Source organism: Poecilia formosa, unplaced genomic scaffold (assembly GCF_000485575.1).
Source record: "Poecilia formosa unplaced genomic scaffold, Poecilia_formosa-5.1.2 Scaffold90, whole genome shotgun sequence".
Taxonomy (NCBI): Eukaryota; Metazoa; Chordata; class Actinopteri; order Cyprinodontiformes; family Poeciliidae; genus Poecilia; species Poecilia formosa.
The window spans coordinates 516,182-536,407 of record NW_006800029.1 but is presented as its reverse complement, the minus strand read 5'-3'; the positions used below and the strand labels follow the sequence as shown (position 1 = coordinate 536,407).

General features: G+C 39.6%; 2 protein-coding genes across 3 annotated transcripts; one reads left to right on the top strand and one right to left on the bottom strand.

Annotated features, from left to right (window-relative positions):
- Nucleotides 1–434: 434 nt before the first annotated feature.
- birc7 (baculoviral IAP repeat containing 7) lies at nt 435–6,853 on the bottom strand. 2 transcript variants are annotated; one of them, XM_016674114.1, is made up of 8 exons: nt 6,653–6,853; nt 5,362–6,093; nt 4,757–4,856; nt 3,994–4,075; nt 3,807–3,852; nt 2,954–3,076; nt 1,465–1,530; nt 435–1,320 (listed from the first exon to the last, which is right to left on the bottom strand). In XM_016674114.1, exons 2-8 carry the CDS (start codon nt 5,852–5,854, stop codon nt 1,121–1,123), a joined length of 1,110 nt encoding a protein of 369 aa, XP_016529600.1. In that variant the 5' UTR covers nt 5,855–6,093; nt 6,653–6,853; the 3' UTR covers nt 435–1,120. The 2 variants fall into 2 exon arrangements, with proteins under 2 accessions (XP_016529600.1, XP_007557689.1); XM_007557627.2 differs by having other exon boundaries at nt 2,867–3,076; nt 6,653–6,852.
- A 924-nt stretch (nt 6,854–7,777) lies between these two features.
- Nucleotides 7,778–18,412, top strand: LOC103141837 (YTH domain-containing family protein 1). The gene is made up of 6 exons (XM_007557626.2): nt 7,778–8,245; nt 9,010–9,034; nt 10,881–10,960; nt 11,524–13,173; nt 13,309–13,353; nt 14,352–18,412. Exons 1-6 carry the CDS (start codon nt 8,219–8,221, stop codon nt 14,376–14,378), a joined length of 1,854 nt encoding a protein of 617 aa, XP_007557688.1. The 5' UTR covers nt 7,778–8,218; the 3' UTR covers nt 14,379–18,412.
- The last annotated feature ends 1,814 nt before the right edge of the window (nt 18,413–20,226 follow it).

Genomic DNA, 20,226 nt, shown 5'->3' with positions numbered 1-20,226 from the left:
TCCAAGGATGGACTAAAGCATTTGCTGTCTCCACCACATGTAGCAAACTTCAGCACTCTTTCAAAAAGGCCAGATTTGTGGTGTGGGTGACTAGTTAGAATAATTATCTGTGTTGACAGATTCTCCCACAGTTCTGTGAGCCACAGTTCCTCTGTACCTTCTCAGGCCCTCTTGGCTGTTTTTCTCATTAGTGCTTTTTTTTCTGACGATGTAGCTGCATTTTGAAAGGCTTGCCGTTGTCCTTGTGACTAACTTTGTGCTGTTCTTTTGCATAAGGTCGCAACCTCCATCTGTGGTTTTGACTTGAAAATGTTCAAGGAGTTTGAATGTTTTTGCAAAGCACTGTATGAACAAAAAAAAAATCTTGACTGGTATTCATTTTTACAATTTTCCTGTACTGCCAGCAGCAGCTTATGTCGAGCATTAGATTTCTCTGTGATATTAAGAGTTCTTCACTGCCAGACAAACAGAATGTAATTGCTAGGATCCTGAAAAGAACATCGAAGCACTTCTGTTGGTTGACTTTGCAATAATTTAGATCTCGTTCCTGTAATTTAAACTGCACTCATTGATCGCTCAGTGGATTAGGAAAACAAAGGGTCTAATATTGTAACATTATCAGTCTTAATAGAAAAAAAAAATACTTCTAAGATGTCAAAACTAGTCTTCCTCTGGGTGCAATACAGACTTTTCCCAAAGTCCTGGTTGTAGTTATGGTTCTGCTTGTGCTGGTCCAAACTGAAAATGTGTCCATTTCTTTGTAAATATTTCTTTTTTCCTTTGTGTTAAAAGGTGGTAAATTATGTTCTTCTATTTTCTGTCTTGAGTTGCTCCAACCTCATGTGACCTGATTGTGTAACCCTGTTTATGCAGAACTGTGCTTTGTGTTCATGTAAATATGGTGTTTGTTAATAAAAAAAAAACATGCTCTTTTAACAGTCTTGGGAGTTATTTTAGGAACGTAATGATGACAGTGCACAAGTGAAACCTAAACATTTTATTATATAACATCATAAAACCAGCACTCCTTATTTTTATAAATTCACTGAAGACTGCAGGCAGTGCAAATTCAAGGGGAGACAGTGCAACACCAGTGCAGTGGCAGTTTTCAACTACGGCCCTAAGACATAAAAGCACGAACGCTGCCTCTAATGACAGCTCTGCAGATGGGACAGTGACGCAGGCTGGCGGCGCAATCACCACAAACCACCAGGTGACCGCAGGGGATGAAGACGATGGATACCAGCTTGTCCATGCAGACTTTACAGGTTCTCTCTTCCTGCAGCTGCCTGAGCAGCTCCTCGGGACTTTGATCCTTTACTGGTGGGAAACACAAACAAAAACATTCAATTGGTTGGGGGTAGGATCTGCGACTAAAACATCAAGATAGGTAAAATAGAAATAAAAAAAACAAATAAAATGAAATGCCAATTCATTAGAATTGGAATTCACAAGCATGCAGACCTCTCTTTGGGATGGGTGTCTCAGTCCTCGTGTTTCCTGCACTGGATCCCAGGCTCCTCTCTTGCTCTAAATTGAACCAATTTAAGACACAACATAAAGACTTGGCTTTAATTAAAACTGAGTGTTTCAATTCTGCAGCTGGTCAGTCGTTTTTTTTTTTTTTTTTTTTTTTTTTTACAGTATATCACTCATTTTAAAATACTTCCAAAGTTTAAGTCCTCCTTTCCAAAGGTCCACTTATTTTCAAGTAAATGAGATGCAAAATCAAATATTACATATTTGTAATAATGTTTATGTACAACAGACATTTTCTTTAACCAAAAGTTGTGAGATTGTGATGTTTAGCTTGTTGTCTGAGCTGATGCTCTGTATTTCTTTCCCAAAAGGTTTCTAATTCAATGAGATCATTGGGCTGGCTTGCATAAGCGTCTTGTTAGAGATTTATATGAAGACTTATAAAAATGCCTGGGTTAAATGTTTGGGGAAAGCCATGTCAGGACCTTCAGTTTGTGCATCGTGTCGCACTGTGAGTATTAATGTGTTTTCTCATTTTGGATTTTGTCTGGACTTTTCCTTCTCAGAGGAATGATTGGCTATGAAGAAGGTCTGATCTTGTCTTTACGTACTTTTACTTTCTCTTGACGCAGTTTTAATGACATCCAAAATATGCATTTCTGTTATTGAAACTCATAATTACTGCTGTTTATAGCACACTACATATTAGTTTAAAAACTTTTTGTGTTTTTTTTTTTCTGTTTTGTTATCTATGGAGGTAATATTTTGGTAGGGCTGGCTTTAGATGTCCAGGGCCTGCTAAATTTCCCTGAAGCAACCCCATAAGCAGTTGTCAGAAGAGGTATTCCAGTTTTCTATTGCTACAATGTTTTGATTAAAATTACATCCTTAACTTTATTTGAGATGAATTGCACTTCTCTACTTCCAGAAATAATCTATGCATCTGTGTCCAATAGCTTATTTGGCAGAATATGTCTAGAATTTTTATTATTAATTTGTATTAGTCCTGATAGCAATGGGTCAACATGCTATCAACTTCATGTTGCAGAAGTTGCAACATGAAGGAGGAACATAGATTTTTAGAATATATATTGTTTTGCTCATAAAGCTGAGATTTCTACAAAATCATCAGTGAATTTGCAAAACTGTGAAAAATGCATCCAAGTACATCAGAAAACCTTGTTTATTATGCAAAAAGTAAGAAAATTACTCCCTTAATTATTGATTTAAAAAAAAAGTATTTTCTATAAATAGTAACATGTCTCTGTTCAACACAGGAGTAAGAATAAGCTGAAAACAAAAATTCAATTACTCATATAAAACATGGACAAATCTCCAAAAGCACAGCAGTCTGGTAAATATTTAAATTTCTTTCCAGCTCTGTTACCTCTGCTGTTTGGCCCTGCCTGCCTCTCCTCCTCTTCTGCTTGCAGAACATCAGTAACCAGCTCAGACACTGAGGTGTAGTACTGGCCTGTCAGCAGGTACTTGGTCTGGACCAGACTCTCCACCACGCCGGCTTCAAACCCCATCTGCAGCACAGTCTGCACAACAGGAGAGAGCATGGCTGATGAAGCTCCCAGACCTCCGACCATATCTGAAGGATAAGACGGTTGGAAAAGAGAGGAAGATGACTTCAGACTAGAGGCCGAATACCATACTGGCTTTACACACGACCTGAGACCCCAGATTGGTACGATATCACACAAAAGTGGAAGAGAAAAGCGGAAAACATTCACCTTACTTTTTGTATAGCAACATATTAAACATTTTTAACTGCAGTACTTTTCTGTGTGCCTGCAGAAAATCTGATTGCTATGGTTCTTCCTTCATTTCACGCAATAACTACGGTGTTACATTCACTGTGCAACTACAATCAGTTAAACACCCGGTAAGGCATTTAGCGGTGGCCACAGTCCCTGACGAAAAACAAGCTTAGATAATTTCAGTCAGGCGTGTGCTGCTACCTGTCTTGGCTGGTTCACTTCCATGAAAGAGATGTGAATTGTAAGAAGTTGATTAAATAAAGATCTGAATGCATGTCAGGCTGTTATTTTTCATCATGTAAAGAAAGTGAATTTGCTTTATGAGGAAAAAAAACAACCTTAAGCTTAATTTGAGGCTTAAAACAGAGATTGTGCAAAACGTTTTGTCAGCCAGAAAATCTGTAATTTGTAAAGTTGGACAGAAATAATCAAGAAGTTTAAATCAAAGAGACATGTGGAAACTTTGAATCTGGGATCAGACAGTAGGGGCACCATTGTGTTTCTCATCTCTCTACTAATACATGATTTTTTTGTACCATTTTCAATCTTGGTAAGACTTACCATTTCTGCCACCAACGTCTCTGCCTGTGGACGTCTGTGATCCACCCTGGAAACCAAGTTTTTGTTTCTCAATTACAATGAATTATTTAAGTCAATAAATAACAAACTGGCATTTATACACAAGCCTAATGCTTTCATTTATCCATGTATTTTAAATCATTATTAATTAAAGGAATAGGACTCTTACCATAGTATCACCCAGGTGGAAATGAGCATCCTGGATGTTGCTGATGTACTCCTGGCCTCGTGACTGGATTAAAAACTCACATCTGAGGAATGTAAGGAGGATGCTTTTAAGATAGGCAACAGGTATGATCCCTTAAAAAAAAATCCCAGCGGGAGGCTTAGTTTTTAAGTCAAAGGGAAATAGCACATTTTTAAAAAACTAAAAACCTGAAATATGACATGCTATTCATTCCCTTTCATTCTGATATTCATAAATCAAATAAATGCATATGTACCAAAACATGACCATCCACCTAAATTGTAAGGCTGGGAAAAAAAGAGGATTAATCGCTAATTCAGCCAAAAGCCCCGTCTTATCCCTGGAGAAATTTCAGAGATCCGTCGTTCAGATGGGAGATTCTGATGCCAGAATAACTGTTAGGTTGTTCCCTCCTCAAATCCAGGCTTTATGGGGCAAGAAGATGAAAGAAACCCCACATGAAGTCTCATTTCTGCCACAAGTTATATAGGTGTAAAAATGTGCTGTGGTCACATGAGATCAAAATGTTTTTGGCTTAAATGCAATATGGCATGTGGAGGAAATCTTACAGTGGACATAACACTCGTGACATCACGTGTCATTCACACAACGACACGTGATGTTGGCAGAATTATTGATTCATCGGTAGTGGATGAATCTTATAGATGACATTGTGCATAATAAAAATAAAATTTTTGTCTTTAGCTGATGTTTTCTCATCTCACTGTTACAGCCCTGTTGTTACCTTGGAAACCACTTGGCATGTTCCTGCCAGGGGTCATCCCCTGGCTCCCAGTTCCTCAGTCCTCCATCACAGAAGAAGCATTTGACATTGTCACCATGACCTGACATTTAAAAAAAATTATTTAGACAGAGTTTGATTGAATAAAGACTCACTAGACTTTTAACCTCTTATGTTGTCTATATTTCAAATACAATCGAAATACAACTGCTTTCTGAGAAATCTATGTTAAGGACAAATGGCTGCATTTGATATATAAATCAAAATTAAGTTAAAATTTCTGATCCTGCCTCTCCCAATCTAGAAGACAGTAATAGAAATGACAGGTTTGTTTGAAATGTTTTTTTAATGGTATTTTATAAATTTTGAGTCCTCATTGCATGTTGCCTAGCAGTTCCTGTTTTGTCCAGGTTGTTCTGTTCACAACATCCTGACTCAGCTGGAACTATTGTAGCATGAACTCTCACATAGAGGAGGTCACTACACCAGTCAACGTCTACTGAAACATTCTAGTGGATGCTCATGTTTTGCCTAAAAACTGCTAAGGAAAGGAGCTCATTGAAAATGTCACATTTTTGTACTTCTGATAGGGAATTGATAGTAAGTACCTGTGTAGAAAAACCCTGCTTGGGCCAGAACATCTGGCTGCACCGAGGCCTCAGTGGGCCAGTTGTGGAAAGTGGTAAGTCGAGAGTCCTCTGTCTCCATCTCGGGGTACACTGCTTGTCCAGCTGTTCCCTGGTCATCCATAGTCATCCTCTGGAGCTGACTCAACAGCTGGCCATCCACAGAGTCTGAGGAGCCCACCGCCAGTGAAATATTCCCCACAGTTCGACCCAGTATGAAGCTGCAAGTAGGGAAATGACGCTTATGCTCAACGGCGGGGCTGTCACCCTGCTCCCAGAACCTTAAAATCCCTCCACAGCAGAAACACTGGACTTTGTCCCCAGAACCCAGGAAGAAGAAGCCCGCCTTAGCCAGGTCTCCTGAAGCCACGGGTGCATCTGCAGGCCAGTTCTGGAAGGTCCGAAGTCTCTCCGCTTCCTCCCGCATCCGAGGCTCCTCAAGGATGCGCAGCATAGTACTCCTGTCATCCGACATTCTGCAGCATGCGGGCTTTTCTCTCTCGTTTTGTCCTGTGCCAGTCAGCCCTTTCGCGGTCCATAGTGGAACACACACTGAAGGTGAGTGCAGAACAACAGCTGAAATAATATGATGAGCAGCGGGGTCCTGTGCAGCGGCCTACAGGAGAAAGTTTTCTAGAAAACCCTCCAACTGCCAGAATGTATGCTCATTGATCCTTGATTGAATGACACGCCATGCCTGTCCTATGGCTCCACCTCAGGGGGAAAAGAACACAATGAAGCAAAACAAATTAGTTCATAATTGTAAAGAGGAAGGAAAAGAAAATATGTTTTTTCAAAAGTGGTAAATAAAAATCTGGTAAACATGAAAAATTGTTTTCAAAACATTTTGTAGTTTAACGTGACTCTGCTCTAACAAGGCCCTTTTTCAGTGTAGCTACGAGAAAAAGTACCTATCACGTATGTTCAGGGTAGTTCTCCTGTTTAAATATGGGTCTGTGTGTGGTTTTGGCTCAATTACACAGTTTTTATGAGACAAATAAAATAAAGACCTCATGGGTCTTGATGACATAGTTTTAGGCTCAGATAACGTCTCACCCCAATTACTATCATTTGACATTTAACTCGACTTCAGAATTATTATGCCTTTAACTGCGCTTACAATCTCCATGTGATTTGCAATTATGCATATCGTGCATATGTATAAGATTTATCTACTCAAAAATTGCATCCAGATCTGATAATTGCACATGAGATGATTGATGATCACTGCGGCCATATTTTTACCACATGTCATTTTCCACACAAGTCTCACATGAGCTGATCTTTCTGATGTAAGAGGGCCTGCAGGAAACCACAGTCTGCTGACATCTCCTGGCCTCGCTTGCACTCACAGATACCGCAGAAGGAAAAACAAAAAAACAAAACGCTAAATACCGCACGCAACATGGTTGAGCAGCAACTCAACTGTGTGCATTAAAATAGAAAAACACACAACGAAAGTGACAATTAGGAATATGTTTAACACTACTCATGTATTACCTTTACATTTTTAAAATTTACTCAGTTCTTTATGTTGTATTGACAAAGTTGCTAAGAGCTAGAGTTGGATAGTAACAAGTTACATTTACTCAGTTGCATTTACTTAAGTAGCTTTTTGTTTTACTAGTTTTATTGAGTTCTGGTACTTTTTTATACTTTTGGGAGAACTTTTACGATACTGTGCTTTTTACTTGTACTTGAGAAATTTGATTGTGAAGTATCTCTACTCTTACTTGAGTAAAATGTCTGGATTCTCTATCCACTGAATGAAAGACAAACATTTTTTAACCAAAAATTCACCAGACAAAGACACACACATGCAGTTTTTGCTAAAGTTTCATAATTTTTGTGTTGAGAGAAACTGATTTGGAAAAAAAAAATGGCCTTATTTTGTTATTTTTTTGTTACTTATATGAATTATTCTCATCCTTAAGATACCAACATTTCCTCTTAACTTTATATTTTGGTCCATTTGATGGTGTAATTTTCTAAATATTAAATGATAATTTGATCACTTTTTACCAAATGCTTTTTTACTCTTAATTGTAATTTTTTGGATGACTACTTTTTACTTTTACTTGAGCAAAATATGTTCAAGTAGTGCTACTCTTACTTGAGTACAATTTTTGGGTACTCTCACCACCTCTGCTAACAGCAACAGTGGGGGGCATGTTTTGATAAAACTAAACAAAATTAACAAAAAAAGTAATCTGTTAAAAAAAAAAATTAGTCTCAGGATTTTGGGGTTGTCATTGGCTGTAATGGTCAAAGTGAATATATAACACTAAATGCAATGAAGGTTACCTGTCCGAAGATATTCTAGTTTATTGATATGCACTTGGATTTTTATTATCTCAGGCTCCTATGGTTATTGGAGAAGATGCTAAAAGTTTTGCCACCCCGCGGGGGAGGACGTGAATTACAGCGACAGCTCAGAGCCCGGATGGAGCAGCCATTGGGGAAGTGTGCGGGGCTTTAACGTAACCGAGGAGTACTCTCTCTGTGGAATTAAAAAAAGAGACTAAGTGAGAGGCGAACGGAGACGTAAATATACAAGATCCACAGGGTGCCACACGACGATACGCGCTTAACCTCGGAAAAGCTGAACTCGGACTGGAAACCTCTGGGAAACGGAATCTGAGGCTTCTGACTTGAACTGTGGAAGTTGGGAGAATACTCAGCTGAGCCTGCGCTACAACTACTAGCCATAAGCTAAGCGGCGCTGTTAGCCCCGAAGCTAACTCCAACTGAGCTGTGAACTTGCTTGCAAATCACGGGGGTTGAAATTCAGTCACAAGCTCAGGCTCCGTGAGAAAACCAGGGACTTGCTTAATGAATTATGTCTACCACAAGCATTGACCCTCAGGTACGAAGGACGACTTATCTCGCCAGTTGAGAGCTTGCGAGCTAACTACCTGCTAACGTTATCGATTTATTAGGCTATGGCTATTCGTCGGAAGTGCTAGCTAGCCATTAGCGTTGGCATGTAGCTAGCGAGTTGGCTGCATTCCGTGAAAATGATCAAGGGTTTTATTGACGTTCAAGAGAGATGACATCTGTAGCTCTGCATGCATCACGTTGTCAGATGTATCTTTTACAGAAGTCGTGTGTTTTGTAAGCTACACAGCTGCAAAAATCCCACCATTTGATTTGGTAAAACCTAAAGCTAGTTAACGTAAACAGATTTACATAATGGCACAAGGTAACTTGCTCTTTGAACAGTAACTTTTGGTAGAATGTGTTGCTGTGTCTTTTCCGAGAAAAATACCTTCTGGAAAACATGTATTCATGTTGCTTTAAGAACTACTGGCGTTTAGAAAGCCATTTTAAGGTTGCTGTGATGCAGAAGTTGTTACTGAAGTGTGGCTAGCATTAGCTGGCTAGTTGACTTGAGATGTTCAGAAAATTATATAATATTCAATACAGCTGACAGTAACTAAGCATCGTGTTTGTCCACTACAAGACTACGTTTTATAAATATCCTGCCTAGCCTCTTTAATGAAAATAGCAGACTGATCTCATGAATATTGAACATATAAATAATACATTTTCTTAATATAAAGTCATAATTACTAAAAAAAAAAATAACATTGTTTCTTGTTTTGTTTTTCTGGATCAACCCAAATGAAGAGATCAAAGGGACAAGCGTCTAAAGGTACGTGATGACGCAATAATATTTTTACAGTATTAATGTGGCAGTTCTATTTAATTTGCCAAAGGATACAAGTGTTTTTTTTAGTTGTTTTTTTTAAAGAGTCATGATAATGTATTTAAAATTTGTCAAAGTGTGATGGACATATTTTCTGTATGGAAGCACACATTTACCAAAGGAAAATAAAAAAAATCTTTTAAATCAGTTTTAAATCAATTTCTATTCCAAGTGATAAATTGTCACTGTAACAAAAGAATAAAAAAAAAATGCTTGTTTTTCTTTTTTGTTTCAAAGGACCTTTTCATTAGACGTTTAACAGACATTCTTTGTTAAATGTTTGTGTTTTTAGTAGTTAATCACATGATTAATTGACTTAACCACATTTTATTCTGGTCAAAGATCAAATTTGCTACTGTGGAATATAATTTAGTCATAAAAACAGTGATGGAGAGTGTTCTACCTAAAACCAAAACTACATTCCTTTCCAAAAAAAGCATAACGAGTTAAGCTAAAATGAAACTATAAATCATTTGAGGGAATCTGGACCTGGCCCGGGTTAATTATGCATCTGCTCATCTATCAAATCAAATGTGTTTTATTGATTTTTAAAAATGATACAAATCTTAAGGCAGATCCTGCATATACCATGCCTTTCAAGGTCAGAAATGAGGGGAGGGAGAAAACAAATTACATTCTGGGTATTTCTGTTTTCACTGGAAAATCTCCAAGCTACAACCTGCAATAACAAATTGTTTTTGAGGGGTCGTGAAGCCAGTAACGCAAATAGCAGCTACAGAATGTATTTTATTAGATGCGTATGTAAAATATTTACCACATGTTGGTATTTTGTCATATATTGTAAGACTTACTCTAATGCAAGTTTTTTTTTGTATCAAAGAAATGTAATATTTATGGTCTTTATTGTAGTAGTTTGGTGAAGACTTCAGATGTTAATAGTTGTTAACAGGAACTCTTTTGTTAAACTAGTTTAATTATACTACATTTATTTATGAGCTTGTTACGTGGACAGAGAGTAGTAGGAGGGCTGTTGTAGATAAATATAGTAATACAATACACAACCACACAGTAAATAGAAATATCTATTTTAATTTAGCTTTATATTTTGTATTTTCCTTCTCAGAAACAAGCTGTTAGTTTAGATTCTAGTTAAATCGTTTTCACTTTTTGTTCACATGCTTTGTAGGATGTCATATTTTACAGCATTTTATTATTAGGATTATTCAGGATCAATGTGTCGTACTGAAGCAAACCAATTTAATCTGGTTATGGGTGCCATATCTCTTCATGGGCTAAATTACAACCAATAATTTGTTGCTCTTCATTATTATAATAAGTATCTGAGTTTTATCATTGTTTATCTGTTGTTAATGTAGTAGAGGGTTAGTTAATTTGACATTATGTATTTTAAGTCATAATAGGGTAAAACATTTGAGAATTAAATCATTGTCAGATGAATCTTGATATTTATGTGTAATATTTACACATAATATCAATTTTGCAAAATTGTTTGTTTTGGAGATTTGCAGATTTTCTGTAATTTTATAGCATCACAAGTCTTTAAAATTAATATTTTTTTTGTCTTTTGGTAAAGAAAACATGTTGTTTATAATATACCAAAAGTAGTTTCAGCTAGTAGTAAGGTGATGTGATTATTTCAGTTGCAAAGAAACAATAAAGAAATCATTCCTGTGCTGCATGCTTTGTTAGTAGCACACCATGTCTTCATATCTAAACAAGCTCCTCTGCCACCCCCCCTTTACACATCCCTCCATCTGCCATTATTGTAAATTCAAATGTGCTTCTTTTTTGTATTTTGTTATATTTGCAGTGCAAAATGGTTCACTGCATCAGAAGGAGACTGTCCATGACAATGACTTTGAGCCATACCTTCCTGGTCAATCTACTCAGGTAAATCATACTTTCAGTGTTGTTTTTCTTTTTTTTTTTTCCCCTGATTATTTTCCATTATGAAATTTCACAGTATAATAACTGTGAGCAGATACCTGATTGAAGTGTTCTGCTTTTAAGAATTATCCAAAACAGTAATTTTGCTTGCATGTCAAAATTAAGAGACACCACAAGGTTTCCCCCCGGAAACTCTGCTAAGCCCAGTGGTAGGGGAACTTTTGGTTAAAAGTTATAAAAATTCAGAGATGCACGACCAGGCATCATAATTTGAAATGCTAACATGTGAGGCCAAAGGGCAGGTGCAGAGATAGCGAAATTGGTTTCTCACGCCCAGTTCATTGCATCATCTTTAAACTGAGCTTAATCCGTCCACTGTCACACTGTTACTCTTCTGTAAAGAAACCTATTTAAAATAAACAAACAACGCTTATCCTGGTGGGGGGACAAGTACAGCCTGGTGGCCCGCCAGGCTTATAATGCACTGGGGGAAACCCTGTACCATGTTTTACCTGTTTTAAATTGAGCTTCCGTGTCACTTCTTTGTTTATTCCATTTTATTTCAGAACAACAGCTACCAGTCCATCACCGATCCCTACATGTCTAGCTACTATGCTCCCTCCATTGGATTTCCTTACCCTCTGAGTGAGGCTCCCTGGTCCACAGGTGGGGACCCTCCAATTCCTTACCTCACACCCTATGGACCTCTGAGCAATGGAGACCACCACTTTATGCCGGACACCGTGTTTGGCCAGCCAGGAGGACTGGGAAGCAGTATCTACCCCCACAGGTTTAACTTTTTTCCTGAAAACCCTGCCTTCTCTGCTTGGGGCACAAGTGGCTCCCAGGGCCAGCAGACTCAAAGTTCAGCTTATGGTGGCAGCTATAGCTATCCTCCCAGCTCCCTGGGGGGCACTCTGGTGCCTGATGGTCAGACAGGGTTTCACAGCGACACCCTGAACAAAGCTCCTGGTATGAACAGCCTAGAACAGGGGATGGTTGGGCTGAAGATTGGAGGGGATGTCACTGGTCAGGGGTCAGGGGTCAAGGCAGTGGGGTCTGTGATTGGCGGGCCTGCAGTGGCAGCCACAGGGAATGGAGCCACACCAATAGGAATGCCTCCCCCTAAGCCCACCTCCTGGGCTGCCATTGCCAGCAAGCCTGCCAAACCACAGCAGTTAAAATCCAAGGTGAAGCCAGGGATGCCCAATCCAGGGGGGGCTCTGCCCCCACCACCCATTAAACACAACATGAATATCGGGACCTGGGACAAGGGCCCAGTCACTAAAGTAGCCACAGCCCCACTGCAGCAGCAGCAGCCTCTTGGGCTGCCTCATGGCATGCCACCTCAAGGCCCCATGCAGCAAGGACCCATGCAGCCCCCACCTCCTCAGTCATTAGTACAACCCCAGATGCAGCCTATGGCCTTACAGCCTCAGCCGCCACACCACCAGCACCATCAGCCACCACCTCAACCCTACCAAAACCACACCCAGCCACCTCAGCCCCAGACCCGCTGGATCGCGCCACGCAATCGTAACCAAGGCTACGGGCAGGGTGGCCTCGGCCAAGACGGGAGTGGCATGATGGGAGTTGTTGGTGGTGGGAACAATGGCCCCTTAACATCTACTAGTCAGGGACCTGGTGGAGAATCCCACCCAGTGCTGGAAAAGCTGCGTGCCTCCCATAGCTACAACCCCAAGGACTTTGACTGGAACCTGAAGAATGGCCGGGTTTTCATCATTAAGAGCTACTCTGAGGATGATATTCATCGCTCCATCAAGTATTCCATCTGGTGCAGCACGGAGCATGGCAACAAGCGGCTGGACTCAGCCTTCCGTGCAATGAATGGTAAGGGTCCGGTGTACCTGCTGTTCAGCGTCAACGGCAGCGGTCATTTCTGTGGCGTGGCAGAAATGCGCTCGCCAGTGGACTACGGGACCAGTGCTGGTGTTTGGGCGCAGGACAAGTGGAAGGGCAAGTTCGACGTGGACTGGTTGTTTGTTAAGGATGTGCCTAACAGCCAGCTGCGCCACATCCGCTTGGAGAACAACGACAACAAGCCAGTGACCAACTCCCGCGATACCCAGGAGGTTCCTCTGGAGAAGGCCAAGCAGGTGCTGAAGATCATCGCCACCTACAAACACACCACCTCCATCTTTGACGATTTTTCTCATTATGAGAAGAGGCAGGAGGAGGAAGAGGAAGTGCGCAAGGTGGGTAAAGCCTTCTCGCTGTTTAAATAAATCGGCTGCTTGACAATGATGTGCAACCATGCTCTTTATAAAAATGCTGGTTTCCAAGAGGCTAATAATATTTTTCTATTTTTTTGTTGTTTGTTTGTTTGACAGACTTTTGAACCTGCTCAGATACAGAACCGCTCTCGGTTGGATCAGGTAAACATCTGCTAGAATTTCTAGCCAAACAAGAATGTTTAATCTAATACATATTTTAAAGGGAGAAAGAAACACCTCCTTAAAACTTTTTTGTGTTATTGAATAGATAAATGTTGCCTTTTTAAAAAAGTTGTTTTACCATAATAGTCTTGACTCTTGAATACTTTTAACATTTTATCCTTTTCCAACCACAAACCTCTGTGCATTTTATTGAGATTTTATGTGATAGTCCAAACTAATTAGGAAGTGGAAGAATATGTTTAATGCATGGGAATCCAACATTCTCATAGTTTTGTGTTTTGGATGTTTCCCTGCTCTGACACACGTGAATGAAATGGCTCAATTGCCTCCTCAGTAGTTCATCAAGATCTGCAGAGGCAATTTTTTCATTTCAGGTGTGCTAAAACTGGAAATTAAAAAAACAAAAAAAAGCAAGCTGGACACGGTGACTTTGGATGCAGCTACACCCTGCACCAATCTAGTCTTTATGGATGATGATAGTAATTAGAAATCCAGTTTTCCTGAAGCAGCTGGAGGCAATCTAGGGTGTAAACATGGAGTAAGATGCTCTGGTTAGATGAGAGCAAAATTAACCTTTTTAACCTACTAAAATGAATTAGCATTTCAGAAAGTCCCTTACATTGATGTGCCAAGCTGGCACAGAGGCCCCAAAAGAGTTCAAGGCTGTGACTGCAGCCAAAGTTAGTTTTACAAGGCATTGATTTTTGTCAAGCTTCAAATAAAAGCACACCACACTTTTTAGAATTTTTAAATTTGTATTGTTAAAACACACTTCTCTTTGTCATCACTAATATGCATTTTTGTCTATCACATAAAATCCTGAATAAAATACATCGAAGTTTATGCCTGTAATATGACAAAAAAGAAAAATAAAGCTCTCTTAAGGGTCTTTTATTTAAGGTTTTATAATATCCTGAGCTCTACTGTAGTAATATTTACCAGTTGTTTGTCTAACATATTTTTTTCCTCTCAAACAGGAGCGCCAAAACAGGAATAAACAATAGAAGACATTTATCCTTGGCTTGATCATTTACAATAGGACTCGATTTAAAGACAGAAGAATATGAAAATGCAACCAAGCCCCTCATTTCTGTTTTCTATTTAATCCTGGTGAATGTTTCTTTCTTTCTGTTTTATTTTTTTTGCCCCACCATCCACCGATTCTTGTGCGACAATAATAAGCTGATTAAATGTTACCTAGCAGCCACCACACTCTAATTTTTTAAAACATGTTTTTATTCTTGTTCCATCACGTTCTTTTCTCTTACTGGATGTTTTTTTTTTCTCTCTCTTGCTCCTGCCCCCTCCTCTCTCCAATTGAATCAGGGTTTGACTGCCACTTTATATTTCAGTACAATCAGGAACAGACGTGTCATGCCCCTCTGTGTCCGTTTGGGGGCAGCATTGCCATGCTTTATAGGTTTATCTGTGCCAACAGGGTTGAAGGATCCTTAAGGCAATGTTGGGACTTGGAACTGGGATGACAAAACTTAAGTGGTTTAACTATTTTTCATTCAAATCAACAAAATCTCTATTTTTTGGCTTACTACTGACAATTTTCATTTCAGAAACTTTTTTCTGGAGCCTTATTTTTGTTTTTAATTATCAGTGACTTGTCAAAAGAACTGCTCAAACAGTGACACTGCTGGAGAAATCAGGGAAAGTGTGAAGTCACACAGGACTTAAGACATTTCAGAAGAGGAAGGGCTTTTGGGAAAGAAACAACGAATATGTCCTTCACAACCAGAACTCTCACCATTTAAATCAAAAATTGTACTAATGACACTTTCACAGCCCTCTTTTTCTTTTTCTTTTTGTAAAATTTCTTTTGATGTTTGTCCTGAAGGCGTCGTCTTTGTGTTGAAACGACAGATTCCGCTTGTCTCAACGACCTGGTCAACCTGAGCAATTTGTGAAATTCACCATCTTGAATTGCTTTGTTAGAATTACGTAATGATGTAACTGCTAAGTTTAATGAATTTTATGCTCTTGTACTTTTTGTTCCACAAAACAGGGGAGAGGGTTCAAATATTTGTCCATTCACCGTCATTCTGTCTTAATCCTTCGTATTTTTTTTTCTCTGTTTCCTTGAATTTGGTTTTTGCTAATTCTTTCATGTTGGTCGTAATGCTAAGCTTTAACGTAGGAGTCTATATATTCACGGAGAAAGCCTAAAAATGTATAACCTAAAAATTAATGTAACTGATTTACTATCAACTAAGAAAAAAAAATAAGAATGAAATGTGGTTCCTGTGTGTTTTTTGGTTGTTTCAAATATAGTTTGTTTTAGCTGGGATCTACTGATCCTGATACAGCAAGTTCTGAATTATGTTTAAAAAAATTAAAAAAAAAAAAAACATTGGGGAACGAAAATAAATATTGAGATGTGTGTGCCGATGCATGGCGAGCTGAAATACAGTGGGTCTGCTGAAGATGTCTGAAAAGAAGGTCCTCCATGTGGCTTGCGTCTAAAGGTGACAGTGCTGTTTCCCCCCGCCCACTTTAGCACATTTCAAATAAGAACAGAGTAATTAAAAAAAAAGAAAAATCACAGATTTTCTTCCCTTTGAACGTGAGATTTATCCAAGTATCTCTTTGGCCGCTGTGATGCAGAGAGAATCCCCTGAAAACAGATGTGCTGCTTCTTTCATTTTCCATCTTTTGTGTATTTTTTAAACCTGATGTAGCCTCAAAACCAACTTTTCAGATTCAATTGAAAATGTTCTCTTTTTTTTTTCTTTATTAATTATTCAAGATGAAACGGATAATATTGTCACCTGTGTGGATAACTGTGGCCAAAAGTAGATGTTTGCGTATTCAGGTCATAGATGTATATTCTTCAATCCTGTTTTTTTATTTTTTTTTTATTTTACTTTTGTGTTCACCCTATTATAAAAGTGAAATGGCTCAAGTAATGCACTTTACAGAAGTCGCCCGAGTATGAACTGTAAGTCTCAGAGAGGAAAGTAAATTTGTGATGCTGCATTGTGTTCTTACCTGGCCAGTGTAATCACCTCTCATAGCCTCTAATCTTCATTATCTTTGTACTTGCACTAACCGATAGCTAGGTTGATTGAAGCAATATAGGGGACATGCGCGCGCCCTCACCGACGCCACTCTGACATGCAGAGGAGGGCAGAGGTGAGACGCCTAAAGGACGTCACCGAGGACTTTAGTTGCCTCTGGAGGTGGTAGCTGGTTGGGTTTAAAGTACGGGGCTCACATGTACATTAAGGATAACTGTAAGATGTTTGATGTAAGGGGGCTGTCGAGTCGGCCACAGATTTCAGCACTGCAGAAGGAGGATCCATTATATGAAATGCTAAACCTCTGATTTATCTAAAAGGCCACAGCTGTAGTGGACACAACCTGTTCAAACGGATCTATCTTGGTTTTTCTTTATAGAAGAACTCAAGCCTTAATAAACTGTTAGTTCAGAAATCACTTTGTCTTGATCTCGTGAGTCCTCTGTGAGTTCCTTCCAGTGACCTTATCCAAATAAGACTAGCTCCACAGGTCAGCCTCTGTGCTGAAATGTCCCTCAAAGGTTTTCAAGCTAGAAATAATTTCCTTACTTTGCCTGTCTATTAATCCCGTTGGCTTCGCCCAAGATTCTCTGTAGACAATTGTTATCGAAGCCGGTATGTCACCTACAGTTTAAAGAGATTTCAGATTTGATTAAATTTATTAAAAAATATATGTTTGTAAGATGGAAAAAAAAAATAGCCAATGCATTTTTTTTTGCACGGTTTTGTTTTAGATTCTCAAATGTAAAAAAAAAAATAATTATTTCATAATGCCTTTTTTTTTTTCCCTTCGCTTTGCTCAACTGGCACTCTCCATGGTCCTGATTTAGAGAAAGAGCAGTTGGCGTTCTCCTGTCACAAAATAAACTGAAGACAGCTGTACAGACTGAAAACGTTTTGTGGTATTTTACATGTAGGTGAGATTTTCTGTCCTAATTGAACCATCGTAAGGTTAAGGCGAGGGAACTATCTGCTGCAAATGATCCAAGGTTGAGCATCTCTGTAGAAAGTCAAATTAGTGCATGCATGTTTGGTTTAGGACAATAATGACAAGTAGCAAATGTGGCACATCTCACTCTTTATTTTTGACATGTTATTACAAGACAAGATTAACAAATCAAATCAAATTATGTATGCAGGAATTACAACCCACATAGTCTAGACATCAGCCGAAATAATTTGTCAAAACTACTGACAAAAGGAAATACATGAGATTATTTTCTGTTTGAAATCTAAGGCAGGAAAAAAAAGCTGTGAAAGGTTATGGAAGTGTGACTCAATGTCAAATCTGTCACTATGAAGATTAGGGGCTCTGTTGTCTTGCGTTTGGCTTAGAAACCTTTATAATGTAATGTTATATCCAAGGTTGCATTATTTATTTATTTATTTATTTATTTTTTGCTTGGCTTTTCTGTCAATAATTGATTGAGTCGCCTTCGATAGAATCCTGAGGCTTAAATTTGATGCATATTATTTGAACATACCTTTTAGCTGCCATTCCTGTTTTTAAGGAATATGGTGCGTAAATAACTGGCTTCTAGCTAAAACATCCATCACTGCAGCATTTCTCAAAAGGCAAGACCTTGTCTTTGGCTTCTTGGTTTTGTCCGTGTACTTATGAAGTTAATCACCCTTGCGTAAGATATTACAAATTTGGCCGGGTCTTAAACTCAACAGAACAAAACGACTTGAATGTATGGACAAATTAATTAAACTTTTCCTAGACGGACGCCAGCGGTGTACCTATGTGCATGCACTGTGAGAGAGGCGCCTGTAGATGGCATTAAATCACTTATTGTGATGCATGCTGACTCCATCCGAATAAACACTGCAGCCGTTGTCAGTCTGTATCTTTCATATAGTCTCCTCGGCTTCTGCTGTGGGCCTGAGCTCTGAGCCACACACTGAGGATGTGAAGGAATGAAACAGCTACAAGATGCGCTACACACTCGGCAGCAACCTACAGGCTGGGCTTATGCCAATGGCCGTGTGCGAACTATAAAAACAAAAAACAAACACAATAATAATAATAATAAAGAGATGTCTTGCAACTTTACATGCATATGATCTTCACAAGTAAAGATTATTCGCTAATGTTACAAATTCACGTTTTCTATATTGTTAATCTAGAACCATGATCCTTTTTCTATATCTGCTCTGTGAAAACTGAGCTTTTGGCCCATTCCCTATACTAGCAATGAAATGCTTTTGTATTAAGCTTAATAAATAAGTGGCACGTCTGGAACTCTTGCAAATACCTTTCTTCGAGCCTTGAATAATATGTAAACCTAATATGAGCAGCTGACCACACCTGAAGGTCCATTTGTTTTTGGAAAACCATTGTCCAGAATCCAGCGGTGGAGAACAGCTACTAAAAATCACCAGTAAAACACTTTTAATATTGACTTTATGGAGAATATAAAGGTTGACCAAACTGGTCATATATCACGCTTTTTAAATCTGCGCATTGCGCCCATCCAGCCCGAGTAGCACACATACACACACACACACATACACACACACACGCGAGTGACCGAATCTACACGCGCAACTTGCTTTCCCCGTAAGCACATCCACGCGAGCCGCTTTGATTGGCAGTTGCGGGCCTGTTTCTGAGGGATGAAGGGTCAGTTACCCTGCGGCCTGAGATTCGTATTTACTTATTTTATTGATTTATTTTTTTAAATATTATTATTATTCTAAGGAATAAAACGTGGAAAGGATGCTGTGTAGATTCCTCTCTTGGCATTCACCGCGTGCCTTAATTGTATGGACATTAAATCAAGGTCCGCTGTGAACACGCAGAGTGACAACCCCTTTTAGGACCCCGCTGATGGGCGCAGGATGAAGCCAAGCGAGCCTCCTCTCAAACCCCACTTCTCCCCGCCTCCCTATACAACATCGTCCTTCACCCCCACCCCCTCCCCACCAAGGAGGATGCAAGACCATCATGCCGGAGATTTAAAGAACAGCTCCAGGTCCCGTGTGCGCGCTCAACTATACAGGCTATACAGACACATACACGCGAAACTAAAGCCGATTTGCAGCGCAATCACGCGCGCCGCGCACACAAAACACACTCGGATCTAAAGCGGATTTACACAAATAACGGACGCGCTGGTCTCCCGCAACTCTGCAGGGTTCACGTGAGGGAAAACTGATATTGAATATCACTGCGCCACGACGCGAATCCAAGCCTCCCCACGTCTGAATCGTTGCATCACAAAGCTAGCGGCAGGGGGGGAAAGCCGGGCACACATATGCAGGTGCGCGTCTTTGCGCATCTCTTGGCACGCTACCTGACATGGGAAGACAGCTGAGACCTATTTAATCTCCCAATTTCCTCCTTCCCAATAAAATGCACGACATGGTCCAGAAACACAAGGACAAAACTGTTAAAGACAGCAGCGCAAGCGGCGGTGCGTTATTCGTCTGAAGCCATACATCCCACTGCGAAGAGAACTGTATGTTCCATTGAACTTGGCTTGAATGCAGTTCCTTGCCTTGTCCACGATCAACGCCCTCGGGCACACACGCACCGTGCCTCCTTTCTCCTCTCGAGCACCTGACACTACAGAGTGCTATTCTTACATTATGCTACAGTATAAATCTTCAAGCGTGTCTCTACAGCCGGTGGAGACTGAAGGTGTTTTATTCTTTCTTTCTTCAAGGTCGTAAAAAAAAAAACTCCTCCATCTGCCAAAAAACAAACAAAACAAAACAAAAAAAAACATCCTTTCGCCAACCAAGATGTCAGTCGCTTCCGTTCGGATTCGGCTCTTTAATCTGACCCATTTCGAGTAAAAAATCCAGCTCTGGTCGCATC